This window comes from Phaenicophaeus curvirostris, chromosome 21 (assembly GCF_032191515.1).
Source record: "Phaenicophaeus curvirostris isolate KB17595 chromosome 21, BPBGC_Pcur_1.0, whole genome shotgun sequence".
Lineage (NCBI taxonomy): Eukaryota > Metazoa > Chordata > Aves > Cuculiformes > Cuculidae > Phaenicophaeus > Phaenicophaeus curvirostris.
The window spans coordinates 12,302,972-12,328,948 of NC_091412.1; the positions used below are offsets into that span (position 1 = coordinate 12,302,972).

The 25,977-nt window shown below is 47.2% G+C and overlaps 2 protein-coding genes across 10 annotated transcripts in view; both read left to right on the forward strand.

The window, feature by feature from the left end:
* Nucleotides 1–6,709, forward strand: RAD51D (RAD51 paralog D). Of its 5 annotated transcripts, none has more exons than XM_069874080.1 (12): nucleotides 1–54; nucleotides 443–552; nucleotides 1,531–1,592; nucleotides 1,747–1,865; nucleotides 2,149–2,230; nucleotides 2,344–2,478; nucleotides 2,894–2,989; nucleotides 3,176–3,266; nucleotides 3,545–3,615; nucleotides 4,639–4,806; nucleotides 5,472–5,604; nucleotides 5,738–6,709. In XM_069874080.1, exons 2-11 carry the CDS (start codon nucleotides 471–473, stop codon nucleotides 5,553–5,555), a joined length of 990 nt encoding a protein of 329 aa, XP_069730181.1. In that variant the 5' UTR covers nucleotides 1–54; nucleotides 443–470; the 3' UTR covers nucleotides 5,556–5,604; nucleotides 5,738–6,709. The 5 variants fall into 5 exon arrangements, with proteins under 5 accessions (XP_069730181.1, XP_069730182.1, XP_069730183.1 ...); XM_069874081.1 differs by having other exon boundaries at nucleotides 5,741–6,709; XM_069874082.1 differs by having other exon boundaries at nucleotides 5,801–6,709.
* The window catches only part of RFFL (ring finger and FYVE like domain containing E3 ubiquitin protein ligase), a 26,101-nt gene continuing 5,602 nt past the window's right edge, over nucleotides 5,479–25,977 (forward strand). Inside the window, exons 1-4 of one of the 5 annotated variants that reach the window (XM_069874076.1) lie at nucleotides 11,277–11,316; nucleotides 13,196–13,294; nucleotides 21,838–22,028; nucleotides 25,426–25,830. In XM_069874076.1, coding sequence (XP_069730177.1) covers nucleotides 21,843–22,028; nucleotides 25,426–25,830 — 591 coding nt within the window. In that variant the 5' untranslated portion in view covers nucleotides 11,277–11,316; nucleotides 13,196–13,294; nucleotides 21,838–21,842. Of the gene's footprint in view, nucleotides 5,605–7,924; nucleotides 7,947–11,237; nucleotides 11,317–13,195; nucleotides 13,295–19,372; nucleotides 19,440–21,837; nucleotides 22,029–25,425; nucleotides 25,831–25,977 lie in introns of those variants that run through there. The other 4 variants (XM_069874077.1, XM_069874078.1, XM_069874075.1 and 1 more) reach the window with 4 other exon arrangements.

Consider the following 25,977-nt stretch of genomic DNA (forward strand, 5'->3'; position numbering starts at 1 on the left):
GGGCTGAGGCGAGCGGGGAGCCGGGGCTGAGGCGAGCGGGGAGCCGGGGCTGAGGCGAGCGGGGAGCCGGGGCGGGGACGGAGCCGGGGCTGAGGCGAGCAGGGAGCCGGGGCTGAGCGGCGCGGGGAGCCGGGGCGGGGACGGAGCCGGGGCTGAGGCGAGCGGGGAGCCGGGGCGGGGACGGAGCCCGGTGCTGGAGGGGCGGGGCTGGGGATGGCGGGAAGGCGGACGGGGCTGGGGCTGGTGGAGGCCGTTGGGACGGGCGTGCTGGAAACAGGGACGGGGGTGTTTGAGGCAGCCGGGATCGGGATGCCCCTGGGCCGAGCTAGGGGTGGATTCAGGGCTGCTTGGCCCTGAAGGGCGGCTGCACGCTCGCCGTACCCACCCGTCCCAGGCGCAGCGTCTCCCTCTGGGTGGCCTGGCTGATCCCGTCTCCCCGCAGGTCTCTCCTCTCCCGGCGTGGCCGGGCCATGGTTGTCCTGCGGGCCGGGCTCTGCCCCGGCCTCACCGAGGAGATGCTCCAGCTGCTCAGGGCGAGCGGCATCAGGACAGGTAACGGGGCAGCCGCGGAGGCTCCGGCTGGGAAGGCCGGCCCGTGCCCCTCTGGGGTGGCACCGCTCTCCCCTCACAGTCCGCACTGTGAGAAACATCTCCCGTCGTTGGGGCGTTATCCGCGCCGTGTCCTCCCAGCTGGGCATCTCGGGGTCCCCCCGGGTGGATGTGCTGGGCCAGGACTTCTCCACAGGCCAGGAGAATGTTGGGGCATGGCAGGGGGCTCTCCAGAGGCCCTGTGAGGGATGACCAGTTGTGGCTTTTAGAAGGTGTTTCAGGAGACCTTGTGCATTTTTGCCTCTGAAAATTGCCTAGGCTCCTGCACTCTGCACCCTGGGCACTGCCTGCTCCTAGCGGGAAAGGAAAAGACTTCAGGTAGATTCTTTACTGGCTCTGCAAAACTGGATGAGGGCTGAGAAAAAACACTGTTTTATTCTTGTTAAATGGGATTTGTGAGATCCTGTGGGTGGTGAAGCTGTGGATGTTTTCATCCTTGTTTTCCCTATAAGAATTGTTTTTTACCATTTTATTTTTTAACTGATAACAGACATCTGTCTGAAAAAATGAATCTTGGAATGGATCCTGGGAGCGGAGCTCGGGCCACTGGTTCTGATTCCTTTGAGTTCCTGGCATGTGCAGGTCTCTCACATTGGGTCAGTCACTGGCCCCTTGGCTGGCCCCAGCTATTAAGTAACACTGGGGAGCTCTTCGGTAAAACAGGGAGAATTTTTACCAGCTGTTCTCCTTGATCTGTTTTGCAAGAGAGAATTTAGTTTGCAATGGGTGGCAAGAACAACTCCAATACTCCATTTTGGGGGGTGGGGGGTGCATCCTACTTGTCCAGCTGAAGCATTGTCAGAGGACACAGACATTTTGCCTGTTGATGGAGCCAGGTTTTGTCTGAGCTGGTCATCTCTTTGGTCTTCATGGTTTATCCAGGTTCGGCTTCTAATTTCTTGTACCTCATGTTATTTGCAGTGGTAGACTTCGTGTCATCAGACCTGGAGGACGTTGCGCAGAAGTGTTCCCTGTCTTACAAGGTAAAGGACGACTCCTAAGTCCTGATATGTTAACCAGGGATCTCGGAGCTGTTCAGCTCATGGCTTGGACGGGCTTGTCTGGGAGGATTTTCTGCAGGAGATGTTGGCCCTGGGCTTCCTCAGTCCCATTTCCCGACTTCTTTCTGCCCACCAGGCACTGGTTGCAGTGAGACGTGTACTCCTGGCCCAGTTCTCTGCCTTCCCTGCCAATGCAGCAGACCTCTATGAAGAGCTCAAGAACTCCACAGCCATCCTGCCCACTGGGAGCCCAAGGTGGGTGCATCGCCCAGGAAGCCAACAGGTCTGCCCTGGGTATTCCAACCTTGGTCCCAGCACCACAGCTCTTCTCCAGCTCAGGACTGTCCTCTTGTAGCACTCACACAGCAGATCTGCTGTTGTCTGCAGTGTGGGGAGGGAAGGAGCAGAGCCTGAGGCACTTGCCTGCATTTGGGAAGGGAGCTTTAGGGACAGATTTCTGGGAGACTTCTCCTTCCTGATGCCTCTGCCATAGTGGCTGAAGGATTGTTGATAATTCCACCTTGTGTTCACCCCATAGCCTGGACCAGCTGCTGGACTCCGGTCTGTACACGGGGGAAGTGACGGAGCTCATGGGGGCACCGGGAAGTGGAAAGACACAGGTGAGTGGGATGGAGGAGAGGGGAGTGGGCAGATAGGGTGAAGGTGTTCCTTCAGGCACATGAAACAGAGGGACCTGGGAGGGTTAGCTGACACCCAGTCCCTGCCTCTCCAGGTGTGCCTGGGCATTGCGGCCAGTGTCTCTCTCAGCCTCAAGCAGCACGTCCTGTTTCTTGACTCCACGGGAGGGTTCACTGCCTCCCGTCTCTACCAGATGCTTCAAGCCCAGACAGAGGATGAGGAAGAGCAGGCAAGTGCCCCTGAAACTCATCCTACTGCTGCTTCTCCACTTACGCTCAAACTGCCTTGGCTCTTGCCTGCAGACAGCCTCAGAGGTGGTTTTGTCTGTCTAGCTCTGCCTTTGTCCCCACAGGCTTTTCTGAGTCCAAACTCTTCCTCCTGTGGCTGGGTGGCTGCTGTGCTCAGAGGTGTAGGCACAGCACTTTGGTTTCTTTTGGGGAGGAGAAAGTTAGTTGCAGTTGCTTGTGCTGTTCCTCCCTGAGCTCCATCTACATTGCTTCCTCCACCAGTGCGATGGGGACAACTGTGTTCATGGGGTGGAGGAATACCTGGAACAAATAACAGTCCCTGTAGCAGCTGGGCAGGAGGAATATGGTGGCTCCTGAAGGAGATGAGGCTGTTTGTGACGATGCTTTGTGCTGCAGCTGGAGGCTCTGCAGCGGATCCAGGTGGTCCGAGTGTTTGATGTCTATGAAATGCTGAGTGCTTTGCAGGAGCTACGGGATCGCCTCTCCCAGCAGGTAGGAGCGAGACTCTGGGCCCTTCTTCCTTCCCTGGAGCTGCCATGAGGGCAGCAGGGCTTGTATGCCCAACAAGTGACACCAGATCACCTCATCCTGGGTACATTTGAGCCTCTGTGTAGCTCAGAACCTCCAAAATTGCTGGATTTGTGACTCCACATTGTACATGGTGCCTCCTTTTTTCAGGTCGTAATCTCCATGGGACCTCCCAAGATTGTGGTGATCGACTCGGTTTCAGCTGTGATTTACCCGCTCCTGGGCGGCAAGCAGTCAGAGGGTGAGCTGCCTTGTAGAATGTGCAATGAGGTTGTCGACCTCTCTGCTCAGCTCTGGACAACTTGGGGATTGGTGTGTCTGTGCCACATCCATGGGGCGGGGTTGCTCTGGAATGGGCAGGTGCAGTGGGTACACTGGGATTGGAAATGGGTTGAAGATGTCCATGAACACCAGCACTGGCACTAAATCTAGTGTTCGTGCCAATCCAGATGTCGCATGTCTCCAACGTGCACTTTGGGAGTTGATCTGCAAACACCCAAATGCTTTGTCCTCCTCCAGGCTTGGCCATCATGATGCAGCTGGCTGGGGAGCTGAAAACACTGGCGAGGGAGTTCAGCCTTGCTGTTGTGGTGAGTGTTGCTGTACCTTGTCCTTTTTGGGCCATGGCGAGGAGCCCTGGAGAGACTTTGGAGCTGTGGGGAGGGTGGATCCTGCTCTCAGCTAAGCAGGAGCAAGAAGCCTGTATCCCATGGCGGTCTGCACCCTGATGTAGCTCTGCTCCTCTGCGGCCCATAGATGTCTTGTTCTAGGTTGAGTCCTCATCCCTGGAGGGATTTAGAGGATGGGTACATACGGTGCTGAGGGCCATGGTTTAGTGGTGGAGTGGGCAGTGTTGGGTTAAGGGTTGGACTTGATGATGCAAGAGGCCTTTTCTAACCTAAACAATTTTATAATTCTATGCTTCTATGACTTGCTGCCTGCTTTTATTACTGTACTCGGCCAACAAGGACTGGGCAAGGTGGAGTTAAGTACAGGCAGTACAGATTGACAGGTTGGTTGTGTTGAGTTTTGATGTGCCGTCATTCATTGAAGGGGCTGGTCAGCTTACCCTGTAACCTTTTCCTTAGTTACCTGGGAGGGAGGGCATTGCATCATCCAGTAGGGGCTAGGGTCTGGAAGAGTCCTGCTCTGGTCTTCTCTGGCTCTTGGCCACACAACTACATTTACTTTGCTGCACCCAGAGAGGTCGCTGGGACCAGAGTTAATGTATTTGGATTGGAAAGGCCACGGCAGTAAATGTTGATGTCCTGAACCTGGCACTGGAAGGTGCTGAGGCAGTCCTGGCCTTTGTTCTGACTCTAGTGATTGGGTGACAGGGATGGGGTGCCTGGAAGAAGGCTTGGAGGCTCCAAGTTAAGCTTTGCAGGTGGCTCCAGCACCAGTCTGCAGATGTGAGGGAGCTCCTACCTGAGTATGTGTGGGACAGTTGTGTGAGCTACAACTGGAGGGCATGGCATGGGTGTGCCAGGAAGGAGAAGAAAGAAACTTCACAGAAGTAGCAGATTGGCCATTATCTCCTGATAATTTGCTATGTTTCATCACACCAGTGGCACTGCTTTTTCCTGGCACTGATAAGTCCGTTTGTGCTGCAGGTGACAAACCAGGTGACAAGGGACAGCAGCACCGGTCCACTGAAGCCAGCCCTCGGCCGCTCCTGGAGTTTTGTGCCCAGCACCCGGGTGCTGCTGGAGAGCAAAGAAGCCACCTGGGAGAAAGCCACCACGCAGCGCATCGCTTCCTTGGCAAAGTCACCCCGGCAGGTGAGGCTCCCTGGGCCAGCCCCTCTGGTGGTGGAGACGAAGCTGTGTGACTTGGACCTGTCTTTGGAGCAGAGGGAGGCTTCTGCTGGGAGCAAGGGCAGGATCAGGCCTTGCTGGATGGCCCATGGCAGTAGAAGAGGAGCAAATGCTGTGAAAGAGAAGAGCATCTGTTTCCAACAGCCTGAGCTTGTGTTTATAGGCATGTTGAATGAGTGGTGCCACTTCTAATCCAGGTCACCATGTTCCTTGTGCTTGTCTCACTCTCTTGATTGTGTATGGGCAGTGAGGATCCTGCGGAGCTGGCTCAGACACCTGCAGAAGTGACTTTGGCTTGAATCCTGCTTACGTACAGGGCAGTGTTTCCTCAGCCTCCTGGCTCCAATCCAAATGAGTCTGGATGTGGTGGTGTGCAGGGCAGTGGAACACCTCCTGGGTGTGCTAAATAATAGGATATCTGGGGATATCTCAGAGCAAGATGTTCTCTCTTCACTAAATTGTGTTCTCTGTTTGTGTGTGTTCAGCAGACCCAGTTAAAATGGAGGCACCAGCAGGAAGAAATCCTCAAGGGGATTTTTGGCTCTCTGTTAGGGGATGGGGCAGTGCATAGGTTTGCCTGTAGAGTCCCAGCAGCGTGGGATTAAGCTCCTCTCTGTTTCTTCTGGCAGCCGACGGGGATACAAGTGGAGCTGGATATTGGAAATGGTGATGCGCAGGAGCTGAGCCCAGCGACACCCACACAGCGGTTCTGATGCAGGTGGAAAAGCAGATGTCAAGGTCTGAGAGCTGCAAGCAAAGCAGGTGAGTACTCTGAAGGTTTTAGAACCTGCCTTGAGCCCTCCGGCCCTGGGAAGGACTAACGTGCAGAAGCTCTTGTTCTTCTGTGCTGGGGACAATATGAGTATGGGGTTCTGCAGAGATCTCCCTGCCTCAGCAGGTGCAGCCCGTGGTGCTGGGCTGCGCAGGCAGCATGGCAGCCAGGTCCTCTCTGCTGCAGGCTTGTCTTCAGCCAGCAGAGCCAGCCTGTCCGGAGGTGTTGGCTTGGGACCAGCTGGCGCATCCCTGCACAAACCCGTGACTCCTCATGGCTCCCAGGACTCTGCCCTCCAGTCCCGGAGCTCTAATCGTCCTTGGGCAGCACACAGTGGTCTTGGCTCAGAAATAAAAACAAGGTGTTGCACACTACTGTGTTTGTCGAGAGCTAGAATTCAAATAATGGCAACTGCTGTTAATTAAAATGTTGAGGTTTAGTCCCTAGCAGGTGGGGTGGGATGGGCTGTGATGAGCAGCGACATAATTGGATGCTTGGTCTGACCTCTCCAGGGTAACAGAGAAGTCTGATTTAGCCAGAACCTGGATGCTAATTTCTGCAGAGTAGACGTAACCCTGCACAGCCCTGTGTTCGTGTAGGGTAGGGGCAGCTAAAGGCAGGTGTGAATGCGTGTTTTGATTTCCCAAGAGACTGCCAGGTCTCAGTACAGGGGTTTTTTTTGTTTGCTTTGCATATCTGTAAGAGCTGTGCTTTCTGCAAAACTGAGTTCTCGGTGGTCCTGGGGCTGTGTCTCGCCTCCTCCACGGTGGCCACCCAGACGCTGGAGCGCTGTGTGCATGGCCATGGGAAAGGCCGTGCTCCCAGCACGTGCTGCCTGAGGAGGGGAGTGCACCAAACAAAAGGGAGCTGCACCACTGAACAGTTTTCAGTAAAAATAAATGTATTTTAAAGTGTGTTTATTTGCGTTTCTGAGCTTTCCCAGCTTGAGAGAGAAGGCTTGGCCCCAGGGATTGCAGCCTGGCTTGCTGGGGTGAGTCAGAGGATGGTTTCCCTGTCTGCTGGAGACAAGCAGAAAATTTAGCTCGTTATGCCTCTTGAAGCTATGAATAAAGAGTTGGTACACACAAATTTCAACCTAAACTGTATGCTACTATTTTATCTCTCTGCCTGAGGTCCTGTAGGGGAAGCAAAGCTCTTGCAGGGGAGCATGGAACAGGGGAAGAGCCACTCAGAAACCTCTTTGTATTTGAATCAAGGGGGCTTTCTCACTGTCTCCTTCCCCTAACTCGGGCAGATGAGAATGGGAACAGTTCACTTTGAACCCTGCCTCAGCTGCAGCATGAGGCCAGCCCCAGGAAATGACAGCAGAGACTCTGCTTGAGTGCTTTGTCACTATGGAGCAGTCATGGGATGGTGAGTCAATGGAGATTGTGCCAGTCGAGGGGGAAGACACCGAGGAAAGGTGACAACCCGTAGGCTCTGCTCCTCCAGACCTGCCCACTCCAGGCTTCTGGGCACAGCCATGACCTGGGGTTTTTCTCTCCCTGGCAGTCAGCTCATTACAGCTGCGGGAGTCGATGCCCCCTTGGGAAACAGCTGGATAGGTCGGGGTGTGGTATGGAGCACAGCTGACCAGCTGCTCTACTCCTGGGTTGGCCGCTGTGGTGGGCAGCGTGTGTGTGGTGTCTTGCCTTTCTGGTGGTGTTGCAGGGTGCTGGCTGTCACTCGGGGTGGGGACAGCAGGAGGGGTCAGGCTATGGGGATCTATTACCTGATCTGGAAAAACCTGACAGCTCGAGCTGTTTTGCCCTAAATTTGCATAGGAAAATTAGGCTGGAAAGAGTTTCTGACCTCAATACCCTAACCCAGCTGCTCAGATGGGTGCTCCTGTGCTGGGCTGTGGGGTGCACACCGCGGTGTCCCCTCTCCCTGCTCCTCCTGGTGCCTCATCCAGCCGGAAGACTGCGGGAAAGGCTTGGAGTGGGGGATGAAACCCATCTCAGGGCAGACAGGTTGTCCTCACCCCAAGCACTGAGGGTTTGCTGGCCCTTGATGCGTGTGAAACACAGAGGCCTGTATGTGTCTGTGTGGGGTGCACCAGTCTGCGTCCCGCGCCCCGTGCACCCCGCGGGGACCCCCGGAACACACGGGACCCCCGCCCCGCTGCCCGCGGGGGGTCTCGAACCCTGCACCCTCGGGCCCCACGCCCAGGCCGCCCGACGGCGCCGCTGAGGCCTCCGCGCCGCCAGGGGGCGCCGCCAGGGCCTGGCCAGCGCCGCTCTGCGCGGCCGCTCGGTGCCCGCCGCGCCGGGCAGTTGCCATAGCGCCGCGCGCAGCGGGGGCGGCCGGAGCGCGGGGCGCGCGAGCGGCGGTGAGGGCGGCGGCTGTGAGGGCTGTGAGGGCTGTGAGGGCTGTGGGGGCTGTGAGGGCTGTGGGGGCTGTGGGGGCTGTGGGGGCTGTGAGGGCTGTGAGGCAGCGAGGGGGCGGTGTGGGGTGCGGGGCAGCGGGGATGGGGCCGGTGGGGGGCTGCAGCCCCTGGCTTTGGGGCGATGGAGGGAAGAGGCTCCTTTCTGGGAGCGGTTGCGGGTTTCCCTGCTGGGCGGCTGGGACAAGGTGCGTCTTCTGTTCCACTCAGAAAGCGGTGTTCAGAAACTCTCTCGTTTCCCGAGTTATATGTTCCCAAAGGCACTCTGACGTTCTGGGTTTATTCTGCTCAAAATACTCTCAAGAGTTCTGGGTTAGCGGCAGCCTTCGCTGCAGCTCTTTGCCTCAGTTGCTGTCTCTTCGCATATTATCGTGCCCAGGGTGGTGATTTTGTTCATCTGGGTGGCAGCATACCCGCCGTGATGCTTCTGGGTGACAGGGACCCAAACCCTGCCCTGCCTCTAATCAGACTCGACACATGCAAAGCGAAAGCTGTACGAGTCCTTTGCCTCAGAAGGCAAAAGGAGTTCAGAAAATAAAAGTACTCAAGTGTTCTTCAGAACAGTGTGTTCCTGCGAAGGGGTCAAGGTGTTTCCTGTGGAGAAAGGGTTGACGTGTCATCAGATCAGCTCCTTACTGGTATTTCAGCGTGTGATTGCAGGTTAATAAATGTAAATTCTGTAGGCAGAGTGTGCTTGCAGTCCGATCAGAGCCCTTACAGATCAGGGACTAGGCAATCTGCTGAGGGTGAACGCGCTTGGCATTGTGACCCTGGGGTAAATAAGCGGTTGCGCTTGATCCCTTTTCATGTTTTCAAACGTGGCAGGGGTGGTAGGCTGACATAGTGACTACAGAGATAGGTGTACTATTAAGGCGTAGATAGGAATTGTTTGGTTTTATGGTTCTTTGATTAAGATATGTGCGGGGTAAAGTTTCACTTGCTGAGACATCAAGCTGTTTTGTTTGTGTTTTGTTTGAACTCACTTCCTCCTGGCTGACACATGGCGTATCTTCTGTGGGTGGCACAGGAGGCTGGGACACTGAGGAACTGTTTCACAGCACTGTGGGAACTTGTGGCAGTTTTTTGTTCTTTCTAACCTGATTATGGGATTGGTAAAGAACTTAGACTTACGAAGTGCTTCTTTAGTTCTGCATTTCACTGGGGTGGGAAATGACAAGTGTGTTGTAAGCTGACATTTTTTGTGTGTTTACAACGTACTGGGTTGTATTTCAGAGCCTTGAAGCTTATATTCTAAGATAAATGGTCATTAAGGCATATACATGATTACATGAAACAAACAAATGGAGCATTTACCCTTGGTCATAGTTTCCACTGTTACCTTGCTTTTCCAGAGCCAAGAAGTGGAACACAAAGCTGTAAACTTTCAATATTGGTTCTTGCAAACTCCAGATCCCTGCCTTTACCTACCGCTACCAGTCAGATTCTGTTACCTCTGTAACACATTTTGTGTTCACAGTGATGGGGAGGAGGACGTCTTGTGTTTGTTCCTTGTAAACATGATTGCTTTTGGTAGAACAATTTGGTCTAATGAAACAAAACAGTTCACTTTGGCTATTGTCGTGTTTTCCGTTGTTGGCAATTCCCTCTGCCTGTGTGAATGGTACAGTTCCTGGGATGCAGCACACTGTGGCTTGTGTGTCCACACAGCTGGTAGCAGCTGAACTGTTAACTCAAAGCTGGTTGCCTGGACATTGGTGTCTATGGGTTAATGCTTCATTGCTCGAGTTTTTGCTGAATTGGGCTCGTTTTAAAGCCATCATTTAGATATTGTGTTTAATTGTGGGGCAGAAAAAGCAGGCTGACTTGCCGTGAGGCTTAGTCTTTCTCATTGGTGAGTACACGTGATTGGTCTCTCAGGAGTCAGGATGAGTGCCAAATGCAATACTCTGCAATGAGAGTGCAAAGCAATAGCAGATACAAGTTCTACTCTGGGGTTGGTTGCTGGTTGGATATATCGCTGAAATCTGTCTTCTTTTTTTCAGGCCTTTAGCTTTCTCTTTGCTGTGATGGACTTCAGTATGGTTCCATGCTGTTTTGTTGTTTGTTTTTAATTGCATAATTTTCACTTGTTCTGCAGCTCGGTGCCAGGTTTGTTTGTAGCAACTTGGAGAGATTGTAAACTCTTCAATTGGACTAAAGTGTGGTTTGAGCCAAATTGCCAGTGCTATGTATAGGAGGGTTATTAAAACTTGTGTTTTAGACTTTGAACCAGCTTGTGTGTGGCGGAAAGGCATGCGCAGGCGTTCACGCAGCCCTCTGCCACGGGGGTGCCTGCTCTGACTCACCCAGGCACACACTGCAGGCAGGCTCAGAGCTGGATGGGCCATGCGGCAGGCCCAGTGCTGCAGCTTTGTGTTGACATGCCTAGCCAGGTAAAATGCTGTCCTCATCCAGTGTGCACTGGTTTCCTACATACAGGTAGGAGAAATGGTGTTTAGTTAGCTTTAGGCTACCTTCCCGTCTCTTGTCGGAAGAGTGCGTTTTCCTGTGTACACAGGATGTCTCGGAGCATCTCTTCTCCAAAGCTTTTGACCGGTCCTGAATGATACAGAGTCTGATCTGAAGATACGAGACTATAAAGTACATTGAACCAAGTAGTTGAGGCTTAATAAAACACTTCGCTGGCAGCAGGATAATGTGAGATGCATATAGTTGTCTGCACGTGTACCCTGTTTGGACAGAACTTGTGTGTTAACTGACCAGGGAAAGAGGACCTATAGGTGTGTGGCAGTGAAAACAGAGGGGACTTGGTGCCTCTCTGTAGTCTGAGCTTTCTACAAGCATAGCATGGCTTTAAGTCATCTGAGCGTTGCCAGCAGCCTGGTGTGGGATATACTCAAGTATCAATCTGATACTCATTGTTTGGGAAGGTCTGGTCACTGCTGCGGTGAGGTCTGTGCTGCTGCGATGACACTGCTGTTCCTCTGCCTGTGCTCTGTACTGACGTGTGTTCATGTGGCATAAGTGTTTCTCCAGCCCTACCCTGATCGCTTGCTTCCATTGCGAAACCCTGGCCAGCCTCTGGCTCCCCCCAGTAATTGCAGTCGTTAGTCTTGACAGTACCTATCTGTGTCTCCCTGTATCAAGTTTTTCCTCCACTTCCCAGGGACTGTCATTACAAGAAGCCAGAAATTAGTACTTTGAACTTCCCCCAGTGGCATTCAGGGAGCATAGACAGCTTTGCTGCGATGAGTAAGTGTAATGTCTGCTCCACAGATGGGAAGAATCGCATCGCTCCTGAATTGACGTCAGGAACAGAACTCGTCTGCATGTCAAGTCTGCTAACCACCTGATGGTATGTCCCTCTGAAGTCAGTTATTTGGTCCTCAAAGAACATTGCAGGGTTGAAAAATTACAATTTTCTTTAAGAAAGACTGTGACTGTCAATCAAGAATTGAAATATTGTATAGATTTCTCTCTTCTTTCTCTGCCAGTTTCCTCTGAATTGAGAGACTCTGTATTCCAACCCCTGAAAGCCCTCTTTGGCTTTTAAATTTTATGTTCCCATAAGGGACTGCCTTTAAAGAGATGTGTTGCATTCTGAGACACTTTTTATTCTTCTCACAGCCTATAAAATCGACAAATTGTTCACGTTAATTGCTCTCAAGCAAAATATTAATTAGACTTCTTTCTCCGATGCCCTCTGGCTTCTTTGCCAAGTAGTCTTGGAATAGGATTTTCTACATTGTGTTTCAGTGGAGACTAAAATATTAATTGAACATTGAGCTTTTTCTACGCTGCCACCTGCTTATTTATATTCAGGAGGTTATGGGTATGATCATAAGAATGTACTTAAGCAACATATGCTTTGAATCTTTTAATTTAACCTCTACACTGATGGTAAATGAGATTTTAAACAAGCAAATTTAAAATGCTCTCTTTTGGGAGTAGTTTGTTGCATAGTAACCTCTACTGCAGGAGGATGGTTCCCTTGGGCATTGCATATTCTATATGTACACATGGATAATTTCAAATTGCAATGGCACAGGTGGCATCATTGAATCTATGCCACTTACGGTGCACATGAACTCACATTGGTTTGGCTAGCTCCCCAAACAAGTCAGAAACCGTAATATTGCATCCCCTGGAAGCCTGGACTGCAACTGATATGACGCCACTTTTTGTTGTCAAAATACTTTCCTCTGAAAGCAATTGCTGCTGGCATCGGTGAATCGCTTCCATGTTTCACTCACCAGGTCCTGTAAGTTGTTAGCATTGCTTGGGTGAATAATCTATTCAGTGCTGTGTTTGAGGGCGTACTCCACGAGGCGGTGTTGTGCATTGATAAGTTTTCTTCCGTGAACACATTGGTGTTTCTTGGGACTCTGCCTGAGCCACGGTGATCTGGAAAATATCTATGCAGTGGTGTTCCCGGGGAAGGGATGGTTGTTGAGCAGCAAGCTACTCCTCTGCTGTGTTATGGTGTTAGAATAATCACAGCTGAGCTGGAACCGCAACTGGGCTGCTGTTCTGTATCAGTGAGAGAACCCTTCTCTGCAGGATTCGCTTTGAGTTAGTTTTACACGTATCTTAAAATGGAGCTTTTATTCATTTGGTGGAATAGGTTTCTATATAGATACTTGTATTTAATCATTTGAAGGATAAACAGGCCCATGGTTTCCTGAATAGGTTTTAAAAATGACAAAGTAATTATTAAAAGAAAAGAGTCTCTGTTTATATTAACAGAATAACTTGCTGAGTCCTTGAACCTCTTTCTATATTTGCCCCGTACTCTGGGCTAGCAGCAGAGATGGATAAAATGTCAAGCTTGATAGATTGTTGGAGCTGGTTTTTGGTAGTTAAACAATAATGGAACTGTTGCTTGCAGGGGAACAGTGCTCTCTGTGTGTGGACTTCGTCCTGCAGAAGGTTTCAGTTGTTCCAAAGAAAGGCGATTTCTTCGGTGCAGCTCCTGTGTCTGGTCCCACAGCTGTCAGAGCCATGGGCCGCCCTGAGGCTGTTGCACAAGCATTGCAAACGAGTTGGGAAACGGTTTATTTTTCAGATTCCAAACAAAGTGTGTATGTCAAAGTCCCTTTTGCCTGTATAATCAAAAAAAGTAGAAATGGAAGCTAGTGTTTATATAGAGACTGATTCATGCTCTTGGGGCTCAGAACGAAGGTTTCTTCCAGTCAGGGGTTGGAGCTTGCATAATTCATACCTTTATTTCACAGACTGAAAGGCATATAAGTTGTTGCATGAGATCACATATTTCCTGGTTGGCTTCATCAAATCTAGTCTGGTGTGGTGCGTCTTGTGCAAAGGGCTCTCAAGTAAGGGGAGTAAGATCTTGTCTTGTATGCAGAAGAGAAGCAAGGGAGTTGATGCAGGCATTTAATAAAAATAAAGCCCAAAACCTCAGCCTTTTTTGACAAACTTATTATTCTCTCTCTTTCTTTTGTTATTTATACCTCCTGCTTCTTGTTACTTGCTTCTCTAACTTGAAGACAGATTGCAGACTGATTTTTGCAATGGAAATAACTAAATCAAGAACATCATTCTAAGTGCAGCAGGGGATTCCTGAAAAGAACTGAAATATGTTGCTTGTGTTGCTGCTGGAGTCTCAGAAGCGAATTGCTGTGCCTACAAAGTGCGTGTAGAGTGCAGATGGAATTCAAAGCACTAGTAAATGGCTGCCTGTATATAGCAAAGTAACACCCTTAAAAACAAAGTACTTGCGGTGTTTAATTTTATTTGCTGACGCCTGCCTCTAGAGATATCATAAATCTGCAAACAGCTTTATCTGGTGGTCATGAATGGAGCTGATACCATCTCTGAACTCTTACCTGGGTGAAACACATTTAAAGGTTTACAAAATGTATATATTTTTGAGATCCTATATAGCGCATTTAATACAGTTTTACCATTTTACTTTGCTCATCTTTTGCTGTGCTAAATGCCATTTGTATCACATTTTCAAACAATGTGTTTGTGTATAATGAAGCCTTTTCGTACAACAGAATGTGGGCCAAACCTCAGCTGAATTCATGAAAGGCTTTACTTTATCTAAGTGAAGTAAGATGGTAGTTCTTGGAATGAGTCCTGTCTCTCTATCGGTGTTTTCCAAGTGGTGTTCCACTCAAAACCTCAGAAACTCTGTAAGATGCTGTTATGGAAGCCTACACTGTTTTTTCTGTTTCTGGATGTGGCTCAGTAATTCCAGCTGAGGCTTTCATTATTCTGCCTGAAACAACAGATGCAAGCTTAGATCTGTAATACAGAGTGGTATTTCCTAAAAATTCCCCTAATCAAAACAAATGTGAAGAAAAGGACATAAACTATTACTGTCTACTGCATACTTGACTGATCAGCGTTAATCCTTGGTTATGGAGGAAACAGGCTAAAAATATTTATGGACCCTTATGAACTTTTAAATAAAGGGGAACTTTTGCAACATACACAAAAGATTTGAAATCTAAAATACTAGCTGGTTTTCTAGCAGCAGTCTGATTGCGTGCTGCCTCTTCCAGACGTTATTCTTGTCTCAAAGTCCAAGAACGTCTGTCTCTTTTCTTGACATGGCCACATTTGTTAGTGACACCTTTTTTTTCTTTTTTTAGTTAAAATGCCCTATTCAGTAAAAACAAACTTTTAAAGTAGTATTTTATTCTGAAAATTATTACCATAATTTTCACTGGGAATTGGTGAAGAGTTAAAGGAAAAAAAAACAACCCTAACAAAAATAGACCAAAAAGCTAACAGGACTGGTGTTGTCTTTTGCACTTGTATGAAACAAAGTTGGTCTCAATCTTCTTGTCTTGTCCTTTCTTTTTATATTTATGTGTTTTGGTCCACCATTAAATTGTTAGGATACTCTGTGGAAGTGCAAGGAGGTTGTTCACTGTAAGCACTTCTTCCCAGAAGTGCTGTACTGCTGTGAGTATTTCTTTGCAAGTGTTTAATTCCATTATGAGCACAGTACTGCTTTGAAGAAATGAGAAGTATTGATTCCACTCCCTGGAGGTATTTTCTGTATGTTATGTATAGAAAACTGAAGCACAAAGTGGCCTAGAAGCACAGAGCATCTGCAACAGAGCTAGAAACTGAAACAAAAAATCCTCAGCCCCAGTCGTCCATGTTAATTTATCCCATTACTAATCTGAAAGTAATTACCCTATAGAATTCATTAAACTTCAGGTCTTTTTTTAAAGTAGGAATAGAAGGTGTGTGATTTTGTGTGTGTAATAAAAAATAGAGCAGTTTCTGCTGAACTATTGAACTGAGAAAGTTTGAACTCAAAATGGAGGGAAGTTCACATTGATGTTATCAGGTTATTGGTGGAAAAGATCAAGGCGCAGAGAGCTTCTTAGCAGCAGAAGGCGTGTGTGCTTGTGCTGCAATGCCAGAGAAATTAGTGTTTGTTTAGGATCTGAGAACAGAAGTGAAGATGTTTTGAGGTTTTCTTTGTTGTGAAAGGGCTTTGGGAAAGTACCAGACAGCACAGCATCTGTTCCCATCTTCCATGATTGCTGTCATCGTTATTTTCCTTAATGCCCCAATGCCAGGATTTAGTCTAATCTGAAAATCTTGTCTGTCATTGTACAAAGCAAACAAACCTGGCATGGAACAAAGCGCTCCTCTCAGTTACAGAGAGGCAAACTGAAAATGTGGTGATGCCTGTGTACTGCAGAGGCTGAGGAAAAGCCCCCAACAAACCCAAAGCAAATGAAAAAGCCAAATGAAATAGATTTATTGGTTTATGAAACCTAGTGATTCCTGGAGCACTGACTCATAGTGTCTGAATGCTTGAGCTTGCCAAAAGGCAAGAGCCGAAATGTGACCCTAGTTGGCCTGGGCCATATATGGGAAATGTCCTCTTCCTGACGAAGATAGGGATCCAGGAGATGCAAGTCCTTAAAGGCCGATCGATGCTTTCGTTACTCAGTCAGTATCCTCTCAGTCTGAATATCCTGGGGATGTCATACTTCCTTTGGCCACTTGGTGGCCGAAACTGCCGGACAAGGTGGTTCTTGGATTTGCTGCTGTTTCAGTTTGAATGAAGTACAGATTTTCATCTGCGTTGTTTTGGGGTTATTAGTTCCTTGTGCTCTGCAGAGACCGAGGCTGGAAGAAGAGGGGCATGGCAGTGGAACAAGGACAGTGCTAGAACAACCCATTTAGAGTCTTGCAGCCTGAGAAACAAAAACTGTAGGTGGTTGGAAATGGACTTGTTCAATCTGTCCCACCAATGTCATAAGCATCTGTGCTGGTCCTGCTGACAGATGCTGGGTGGTGAGGCCTGAACTCTCCCTCAGCTTTCAAGCTCTTTTTCGGGGCTGTGTATAAGCAGTTTTGAATTTCAAATGCTTCAGTGCTAAATGGTGATTGGCGCAAAAATGATAGTATTTATGGAAATGCTTTAAGAGTGCAACTTTAAAGTCTCTTAAACTTTCACCTGTGCTAACTTACTTCAAATGAGAGTGGGATGTTTTTCTTTGTCCATAGATGAGGTGACTAAGCCATAAATAAAACAACCTCCTTTTGATTCTGATAGCTTTTGTTCTTTCAGTAACAAAACCAGGATTCAGGTTTGTCATTTTTCATTGCTGTATTCAATATACCCGACCTTTCTTTAACTGCTGACAAACTCCTCAGCACTTCTGCAGCCTGAGAACACAGCCTTTCACACAGTTTCAAATGTGACCTGTGTGCTGGGCTCTGTATATGTCTACTGAAGGAGATTATACACAGCTGCATTTTATTCTATTTCAGCACCTAGTTTGGATTTGAATTCAGATTAATTTGGACTAGGCATAGCTTTGAAATGAGTCTGCATTGTTTGTTCTTGTTACGATGTGCCTCAGTTATAGATTCAGATCATTTCAGTCCAGCCAAATAAAAATGATCTTTTTTTCAGGCTGCAGTTGCATAAGTTGGATGCTGCCTAGCAGTCTGCACAGATCATTGTTGAATGCAGTTTTACTGCAGCGGCATCAGTCTGAATGTGTTTTTCCACATGTGAATTCCATGGGGTTCAGGTGGTTTTTTGACCAACAGCTCCTGAAATGAGAGGGCAGGGGGAAGAGTAGAGTCTGTGTGTGAGGAATTTTGAGGCAATCTTTGGATTTCTAGGGGGGGGGAAAGATAAAAAAAAAATAGATTTAGAAGCTTACAGGATTTCCAGCTGGTGGTGTAGCTTAGAAGCAAGTGTTCTGATTCCAGGTGTCTGGGAGACGGCGATAGCACAGTGTCTTTAGATAAAGTGTTAGTGCCAACTGCAATCCCAGTTTCAGACAAATTTACCGTAGTCCTTACTGGTCCTGTCCCTCCTCCAGCACGAGCTCGGCTGTTGGCAGAATAGCACTGTGAGGCTCCAGGCTGGTGATACCTGTCTGTTTTGGGAACAGCGGTTTTAGAGTGCTTCCTCTCTCTGAATCCTTGTGCACAGGGTCGGACGGGGAAGTTCTGTGCACATCTCTGCAGGTTGTGGTGAGACGCCTTCCATTTTTGGTGTCCCTGCCCTGCCTCTGTAGGTGCTTAGGGTACCTGCTTGATTTTTTCATGTATCTGAGAACTCTAATTCTTAATTCTGCTCTCTTGTAAGCAAATTTTCTAAGGGCTCACCTTGTAAAATTATTTACTCCACTGTAAACCAGGTTATAGCAGTATAAAAGGGTCTTTGTCTGCATGATGGTTTCCTTCCTACTGTATAAGGAGGAAGTTAGTTTGATACTTCTCTCAGAATCAGCAATAAATTAAGGCAATAGCGTTTCACTGAAGGTGTGTCTCTGGGCTGTCTCTGGGCTCAGTAGCTGTGGTCCCCGTTCCAGCTTTCCCTTGCACTGCTTTGCGCCCTGCCCCAGCAGGCTCTGATGTTTACTTTTTGCTGTGTGGTAAATGGATGCCACTTCCTTGATTAAAATGCTGGTGCACAGCCAAATTCTCTTCCTTGGGGCTTGCACGCTCAGAGAAGCAGTGCACCTAGTGAGTGCACACAGAGTTGAACCTGGTTGTTGCCACGCAACTTGATCTGGCTCCTGGCTGGACGTGTTGGGATGTGCTGCCTCTCCCGTGTTCTCAGGTGTGTGGTGCCCACACCTACAGGCTTTTGAAGGCATCTCCAAAGTGGAGAGGCACAGATGCAGATACAGCCATGTCACACTGTGTTAAGAGGGCCTGAAGATGCATTGCCATTAGGCACAAGCTGAGCTACTGACCATGTACTGCCCGCATCCAGCAGGGAAGGTCTAGGCTGTGTACTGGATGGAGTGCCAGTGTCGGCCTGCTCTGTCCATCAAAAGCAGCCAGTGGACCTGAGTATGCAGACACTGTTCAAGTACAACTGCTAGCCCTGATGTGCCTGATGGCATAGGCATTCTTGGATGTGCAGAAGCCTGACTGAGATACTGCAGAAACTAACCTGGATGCCTGGTTCCACTATGCTTGGCGCAGATTGACCCAAATACTCTGTCCTCTGCCAGCCTAGCTGGCCAGTTTTTTGCCTGAAAATTTTAGACTGATGTCCAAGTTGCCAATCAGACTGGTGAGCAATCACATATTTGTCTTTAACAATTATTGATATTGCATGCTTTGGTGATTAGGATTTGAAATGTCTCCAGACAATTTGAAAACACAGAAAATTGGTGTATACAGTGAATTAGATTTATGTGCTCTGTGACAGGTAGCCAGGGCTTCTCCCCACTCCTTGTTTCCTCCTGCTTTGTACTGGTTAAGATGCCATCTCTGCAAATGTCATGCTTGGACTGGCAGCCTGCCTCCTTCCCTTGTGTCTCGAGTGAGTGGCTCGTTTGCTGGCTTTTTCACCTGTCTTGACATATGGTCACTCCCCTTTATCACAATTCTAGTCTGTGTGCCTGTGGCACAGGCCAGTAACAATAATACTTTATGCATAGATGTTGCTTGAGCACATTATTCTATTGCTCTGTTATCAAGGAAATACTAATTTTTGACCAAGAAAGCTGTGAATTCAGTGTTTCCGTGGTAGGTTTAGTGGAACTAATTTTAGCCAGGCGTTTCTTATCAGTGCAGGTTTCCTGAAAAGAAAAAAAAAAAAAGTAAATTGAAACAATGAGCAAGCGTGCAGTGCTTTTAATGAGGCACAAGGATGGTTAACTCATCAAATATTGAAACTGTTTCATAACAGCGTTCATGGAAGTGGGATCTGATTAATTTTGCAGGGGATACAGCATGGGTTAATAATATGGAAGTAATATTTTTAAAAGTGCTTTAGCAAGACATGATTCTTTTAAAGCCCTGCTGCCCTTTTCTGGCTTCCACAATAGATTTCAGTGGTCTTCAAGCTATTAGAAATGGCAGAAACTACTGCTTTTGGAAATGGCGTTAATGCCAGTCCTGGTGTGTTGCCTTGAAAGTTATCTTACCCATGAGCAAATTCCCTGACAATGACAGAGAAATACAGCTCCAGCTGAATGCTGAGTTCTGTCTTATTTCATCCTGGTTTGTGCACTCTCTTATGTTTTTCTTCCCGGTATTTGACATATTGCAATGTTCCGGAGTGAATTTATGGTTGGACTCAATGATCCAGTGGGTCTCTTCCAACCTGGTTATTCTATGATTCTATGAATTAGAGGGCAGTAATAGAAAAACAAAGTTTTTGGGATGGGCAGTAGCATTTGTGTATTCAGTTATTGTGGGTGGCCTTCAGTTTGCAGGGGTCCATGAAACAGGAAACACAGTGACTGTGGACGCCGTTTTCCACTGCTGTGGAGGTTGTGAATACTTGTTTCACTGTGCAGCTTCCATGGTGTTTAGATTTGCAATTCCCAAGAACAAATTAAAGCAGCATGGTTTAAAATAGAAATAACTTCTGAGTGGGACTGATTGCTTGAAAATTAATGTGCTGAAAGAAAAAGAGTAATTGTGGTTTTTTTAATGTATGATACCTATGGAATGTGTTTTGATTGCAGTGCAGAGCTAAGACAAATGGGTGATAAATTATTTCTGCTCGTGATGCTTCTCCATATATTTATTAAGTGATAATAACCTGTGCTTGTACAGCATGGGCACTGTGGCATGTGAAGCTAAGCATTAGGCTGAGGCACTCCATTAATGATTCAAGCTTTGGATCCTGGTGTTGGTAAGAACTTGCACTGTCTTTTAATTGGTTCTTGTTTATGCTTATAAATTTAACAACTCCATTGCAGCTTGTCTTCTGACACCAGATTTTGTACACAGGAATGTAACACCGATTGGAGTTCTGATGGCCTGAAGGATCTCGTTGTTTTGCTGTGTGGGGACCCTCGAGTATTTTCTGTGCAAAACAAAGATGTTCCTGGCGAGGCAGTTTGCTGTCCGGAGCTGCTGGGACAGCACGGCAGCTCGCTTTGTTTGTCTGAAAGCAGCTCCAGATGAGGTGCGAGGAGGGTGGTAAAGGGCACCTCCAAAACTATGTAAGCACTCAGTGTGAGGATGGTAGGGCCTGGAGACCATAGTGATGCTGCTTTAGCGTTATGATTTTCAGTGTTTCATAGAATCAGCATTTGGTGTCTTTGATATCACAGATATCTGCAATAATAGTCCTGTGCCTTTCTCTCTGCCGTGCCTTTGTCCACCCCTGTTCTATCAGCAGGTTGCTGGGGCTCCCTTTTGGCTCTCACTGTTCTGTTATTAGAGATCTAGTTGCTGCTCTAACTGGAATTTACACTACAGCATTGTGCGTACCAGTTATACTGGGAATTGTTTATCATGTCATGGATCTGTCGATTTTCACTTAAATGTTACAGTCTGCTGAGCCTGCAGGGCAGAGTTTGTTGGTAAGCTCTCCATTGTGATTTTGAAAGGCATGTGTCCACGCAGGGACAGCAATGACTTTGATGAGCCAACTTCAGCTAGATTTTGAAAGGATTAAAGATGCCACTAAAGCTATGGATACTGGAACTGCACCAAACTGCAAAAGCTTCCCAGTGCAAGCACATCAACCCAAAAGACTTCACAGAGCTTATAAAAACCCCACAGGCATTAGTATATGACACTGAGCAACCTTTGGGCCTCCTAACAGCTCCCTTCCCTTGGGAATGTGGAGTTTGACAGCAGCAATACTTACTGAGGTGGAAGAAATGAATTGGTGTGTAGCTGAGAGAGGTTTTACTTCCAGAAATTTGTAAAATCGGTGATGGACCTGATTTTTAAGACATAGAAGAAACATAGTCCGTAGTATAGTGGGAACACAGAAATGCGGAGGAGGGATTTGTGTTCTGTTTACCAGTAAGTGCTGACATACAGTGTGTGCTCAAGAAACTGAGTGCCCAGATGAGTTCGGATTTCTTTGTAGCCTCCCGAACCCAAGTCTGTAGCAGTGTTTCTGGAATACTGCTGCATGGGCAGCCTTGGAGGAGCCAGAACTGTGCATTTTGCACTGGCCTGTTAGGAGTTTAGGTAAGTGTATATATATCGTTATTTAGGTTGTAAAAAAGAAAACCACCACACTGAGCTATTATGTGCTTCTGTTTACTTTTCCCAATGCACAAAACCCGAAGTCAGTGCATTGTGGCTTACATGGAATAGAGAGAGCCTGTTATAGCAAACTCAATTGTAGAGTCTCGTACAGCTAGCTAGAACAGAAATTCCATCATCTTTGCTCTAATCTCTTAACTCTAAGAAATTCAGTAATAACTATCCTGTACTTGGCGCTTTCTCACTAGAGGCACACTGTGCTGGACTGGGTGAGGAGATTGGCAGATGCTTGTAGGTTAAAGGAGAGATTAAAACTTACAAATGCACCATCAAAAGTGAATTGCTGGTGGGAAATGTAAACACGCATTTTATGCTCTGTTCTCACTTTATCTGACAGAGCGTTTCCCATGTCATTCCTAACGTGTCTCTTTCCCACTTGCAGGTACTATGTGGGCAAGCTGTTGCAATTGGTTTTGTCTGGATGGCTCACCTGAAGAGATGCAGCCGCAGCCACCAGCAGGAGCCAGAGCCCAAGCCTATTCCAACCCCGGGTACAGCTCCTACCCGTCTCCCACAGGCTCTGAGCACAACTGCAAAGCCTGTGGGCTGCACTTCGACAGCTCCTCCAGGAAAGTGAGTCACACACTCCTTCTCTGGCACCACTGGCTCAGGGCAGTGTTCAGTTTGACTGCAATCAGCTGTCTGACTTCCGTTTAATCATGAAAACCCAATTTGAAGAGAAATGGATGTGCATTAGGGCCTCTGATTTGAGGGCATACCATATGGGAAAAGGCAGCTTACCTTTGCTTCAGTGTCTTTAGTCATTCTTACACGATTAGCAGATGTAGTTAAAGATGACTGGAAATGTGGTAGTTAACCTTCGACAGGCTTGACTTTTCCAGGGTGCTGAAAGAGGGAAGCCAAACTGCTTGCAGTCATTTAAAGGAGCATTAACTTGAGTATGAATTTTTTAATTTGTTATTTAAAAACATGCACTTCAAAAAAAGTATGGCAAGAACTTTAGTAATCTGTGCTTTCAGTAAAGGAAGAACTGCATCTCTCTTTTCCAAACTGTTGTTGCTGAAACTAATACGCTGTGTCAGTCAGGCGTGTTGAACTGCTGAAATTCGATGCAAAAAACCTCAACCCCAAAATCCCAGCAAACAAGTGAAAACTGAGTCCATCCTATCTTGTTTGTGTGCTTTATTCATGAGCATATAGATGCCAAAAGAATTGTTGCCACAAGATTGTTAGTTAGGCAGCAAACCCTGTGTGACATGTTATTTGGGAATGGTGATTCCTATAATGCTGCTTGAAAAATGTTTTAGTGAGGAAAGTTGTTTAGAGGCCAAACTCTCTGACTTAAGAACTGTCTTACACATAGCATGTTACTGAACTTAGTAATGTGAGAACTTAGAAATTACAGTGAGTTTTGGCCACAGTCCTTTTAGCTTAGATGAGGAATAATAAATTTGTCTGTCTTGCACATTTTACCAATGGATGCTGGCACATAGCTGAGAAACGGTAAGAAAAAACGCCATACAACGGTAGCTGTAGTGAAAGCTTGAATGTTGGCATGTTTTCATTTTATCCTGTATGCAGAGAAGAGCCAAGTGTACCAGAGCCCCTTCCGGGTGTCTCTGAGCGATGAGCTGTTAAGAGCTTCCAACCAGGAACAGCTTCTGTTCTGGGCAGGCTTCAGATTTAAAGTGTTTCACTCTGACCATTCTGTGCTTGTGCTACCAGTTAGTAAAAGTCATTCAAAAGCAATCTGACCTCTTAGTAACAGGTTTTAATTTACAACATTTAAACAAATCATTCTGAAGAGACTGATGTCTTCAGCTATTGCCCGTTCAGTCAGAGTTCAGCAGAAGCATTGCAGCTGTGAAAGCTGCTCGATGCTGAGATGCAGCAGGCAGCTTCTGTGTGGCTTTAAATACCTAATGTTCAGATACAGGCTCAGGAATCGTGAGCTGATAGCCAGAGACATGCCTGCTTTTGTTTTGATTTCTCAACTGTATCATTTGAAAATTAAGGCAGACTCATGTTATTACTGTTAATTGCTTGCCAAAACTTGTTGGATAACACAGCCCTAGCACTATGCTCGCTTAGCTGATACCTAAACGTGCAAGTATTCAAGTTAGGGGTTCTGGGTGGAAAGTTCCTGGCCATGCAGTGGTTTCCTTTGGAGCCAGGCCAGCAGCCTGCAGAGCATGGGGGAGGCCTTCCCCTGCCAGAGGAAAGCAGAGCTGTTTCATGTTGGGGGTTTTCCCCTCAGTTCTTCTAGTTGCTCCCCTGTCAGAGACGGGTGATTGAGAGAGGGAAATGTCAGTGGGGTTATTTTCTGTTGCTCTGTCTTCATGGGGCGTTTCTTCTCCCACTGTGGACGCACACCTAGACAGTATTTGCTGCCTCTGCCGCGCAGATTTCCTGAGGAACTGGATTGCTCCTTCAATTGTAGGCTAAAACACTAAGTTACATACTAAAGTTTTTTATAATGGCCAAGTTAAGGAAGACATCTGAAAACTGGATGGTTTGTGGGAATTCCCCTTCCTGTCTTGCTTTTGAATTGCTGACAATCACTTTTGCCTGGCAGCGCCCCAAACAGCAATTCTGAGATGCAGTTTCAAGTTTCCATGACCAGAAATTCTCTCTGTCATAGAAATTTTCATGTCTTTAAATGCCTAGGCAGGAAGTGGGGATTCTTTCCACTGACTGTCACTATCAGTCTATTACAGGGTCTAAATGAGAAGTCTGTCATTTATGATTGTAAGAGGTGGCAAGGGGGCTGCCAGGCTATAAAGGGGATCGGAAGGAGCTTATGAAAGCAAGTACTATATTTACAGCTTTTACAACATGGAAAAACCTTCTTCTTTAAACGGTGAAGTTAAAAATGTTCTTTAATCACCAGATGCAATTAATAATATTTTTCTCTGAGTTTTATACATGTTGCTTCTCCAACCCTGCACCTGTATTTTTCCTTGCATAGCTCTGAAAGGTTAGAATGTCAGGATTTCAGAGATGCTTGTCATCTTGGAGACTGGGAATTAACATTTTCAACCAGCACTAAAACCAGTTCTTTCTTCCCTCAGGACTTTCTAAAGAGTGCATAATGTGGCTGTTCTGCTGCTATTCCTATTGGGAAATGTAGAATTTGAGTTTACAAAGTGCTGAACAGTCAAGTTTCTGCAGAATTCAACATGGACTGTGAGTGCTTGGAACTTCTGAAAATTGAGCCCTGAGTGATGAGACCAGAACAGTACAAAACATAAATGTTAAACAACAGAACTGAATCTTTATGGTTTTGAAACATCTGGGGCCTAACGTTTCCAAAACTTCCAACACTTTCTGTCTAGTGGGTGGACTGTTTTCAGAATAAACTGGCTATTTTTGCTCCAAAAATAAATGCCGGATTCTTTGATGTCTGTCAGACGCTGTAAGCCTTGCTGTTTCCTTTTCCTGTTATGGTGAAAAAAAGATTAATTTAGTGATTGCAACAAATTGTAGGAAATAAAAACGGGGTGGGGGGGAATCACTTGTAGCAAGTATTAAATGTATGGAATAGAGAAATGCTTGAAGTAATTCCCTGCAGTGCTAGAACTTCCTTAGTGCACAGAGCAATATTGAATTGTTTTATAAAGCAGTGCACAGCTGGCTGTAATTTGTTTTAAAGCCTGCTACCTTGTAAATATCTCCTGATTTGATGTCTAGTTTAAACTGGATGAACAGGTCTAGAATAAGGTGCAGAAACCTCCTGTCATTGCAGTGAATTGTTTAAGGATAGAGGATTTCATTCTGGATCAGTGGAGTGTTAACAGTGCTGCTTTGTGAGGAATCTAGAGATCTGCCCATGGAATCACTCTTATTCCTCACCGAGGAGCGTGAGTCACTTTCCTAAATCAGAAGGCTTTGACTATGCAGAGGCTGCCGCTTTGGCTTCCATATGGCAGGGGAACACTGCCTGTGGTGTGTGCGCCACTGTCTCAGGTCATGGTGAACCAATTTGAGTCTGTTCCCTTCTCTTTACCAGCACATCTGCTTGGACTGTAAGAAGAATTTTTGTACATCCTGCTCAAACCAGTCTGAAGGCAGTCCTCCTCTCTGCCATCTATGCCAGCGTTTCCGAGCCACAGCTTTTCAGCGGGAAGAGTTGATAAAGATGAAGGTGAAGGATCTGCGAGACTACCTGGCACTTCGTGAGATTTCCACAGAGTTGTGTCGTGAAAAGGAGGACCTGGTATTTCTGATTCTTGGCCAGCAGCCTGTAATTACCCAGGAAGATCAGATAAGAACAAATCCATTTAATACTAGTGCCTCTGGACAGCAAGACTTTGTGATTCTCCCACCAACCAGCCAAGCATCTTCTACCTCACATGACGTGTCTCCAGTGTCTGCAGATACCATCTCAAGTTCACTAGCTCAGGAACATCAGCAGGTACGGTCTCTAGCCAGAAGCAGCTCTTGTAAACTTATTCATCTCTGGTTTTGGATTAGATCTAAGGTTTTGCATGAGGTTTTCCGAGTAGATAATGTGCCAAAAAAGTTTTATGCTAAAGGTGCCTGCTTATAAAGCAAAGGGGCT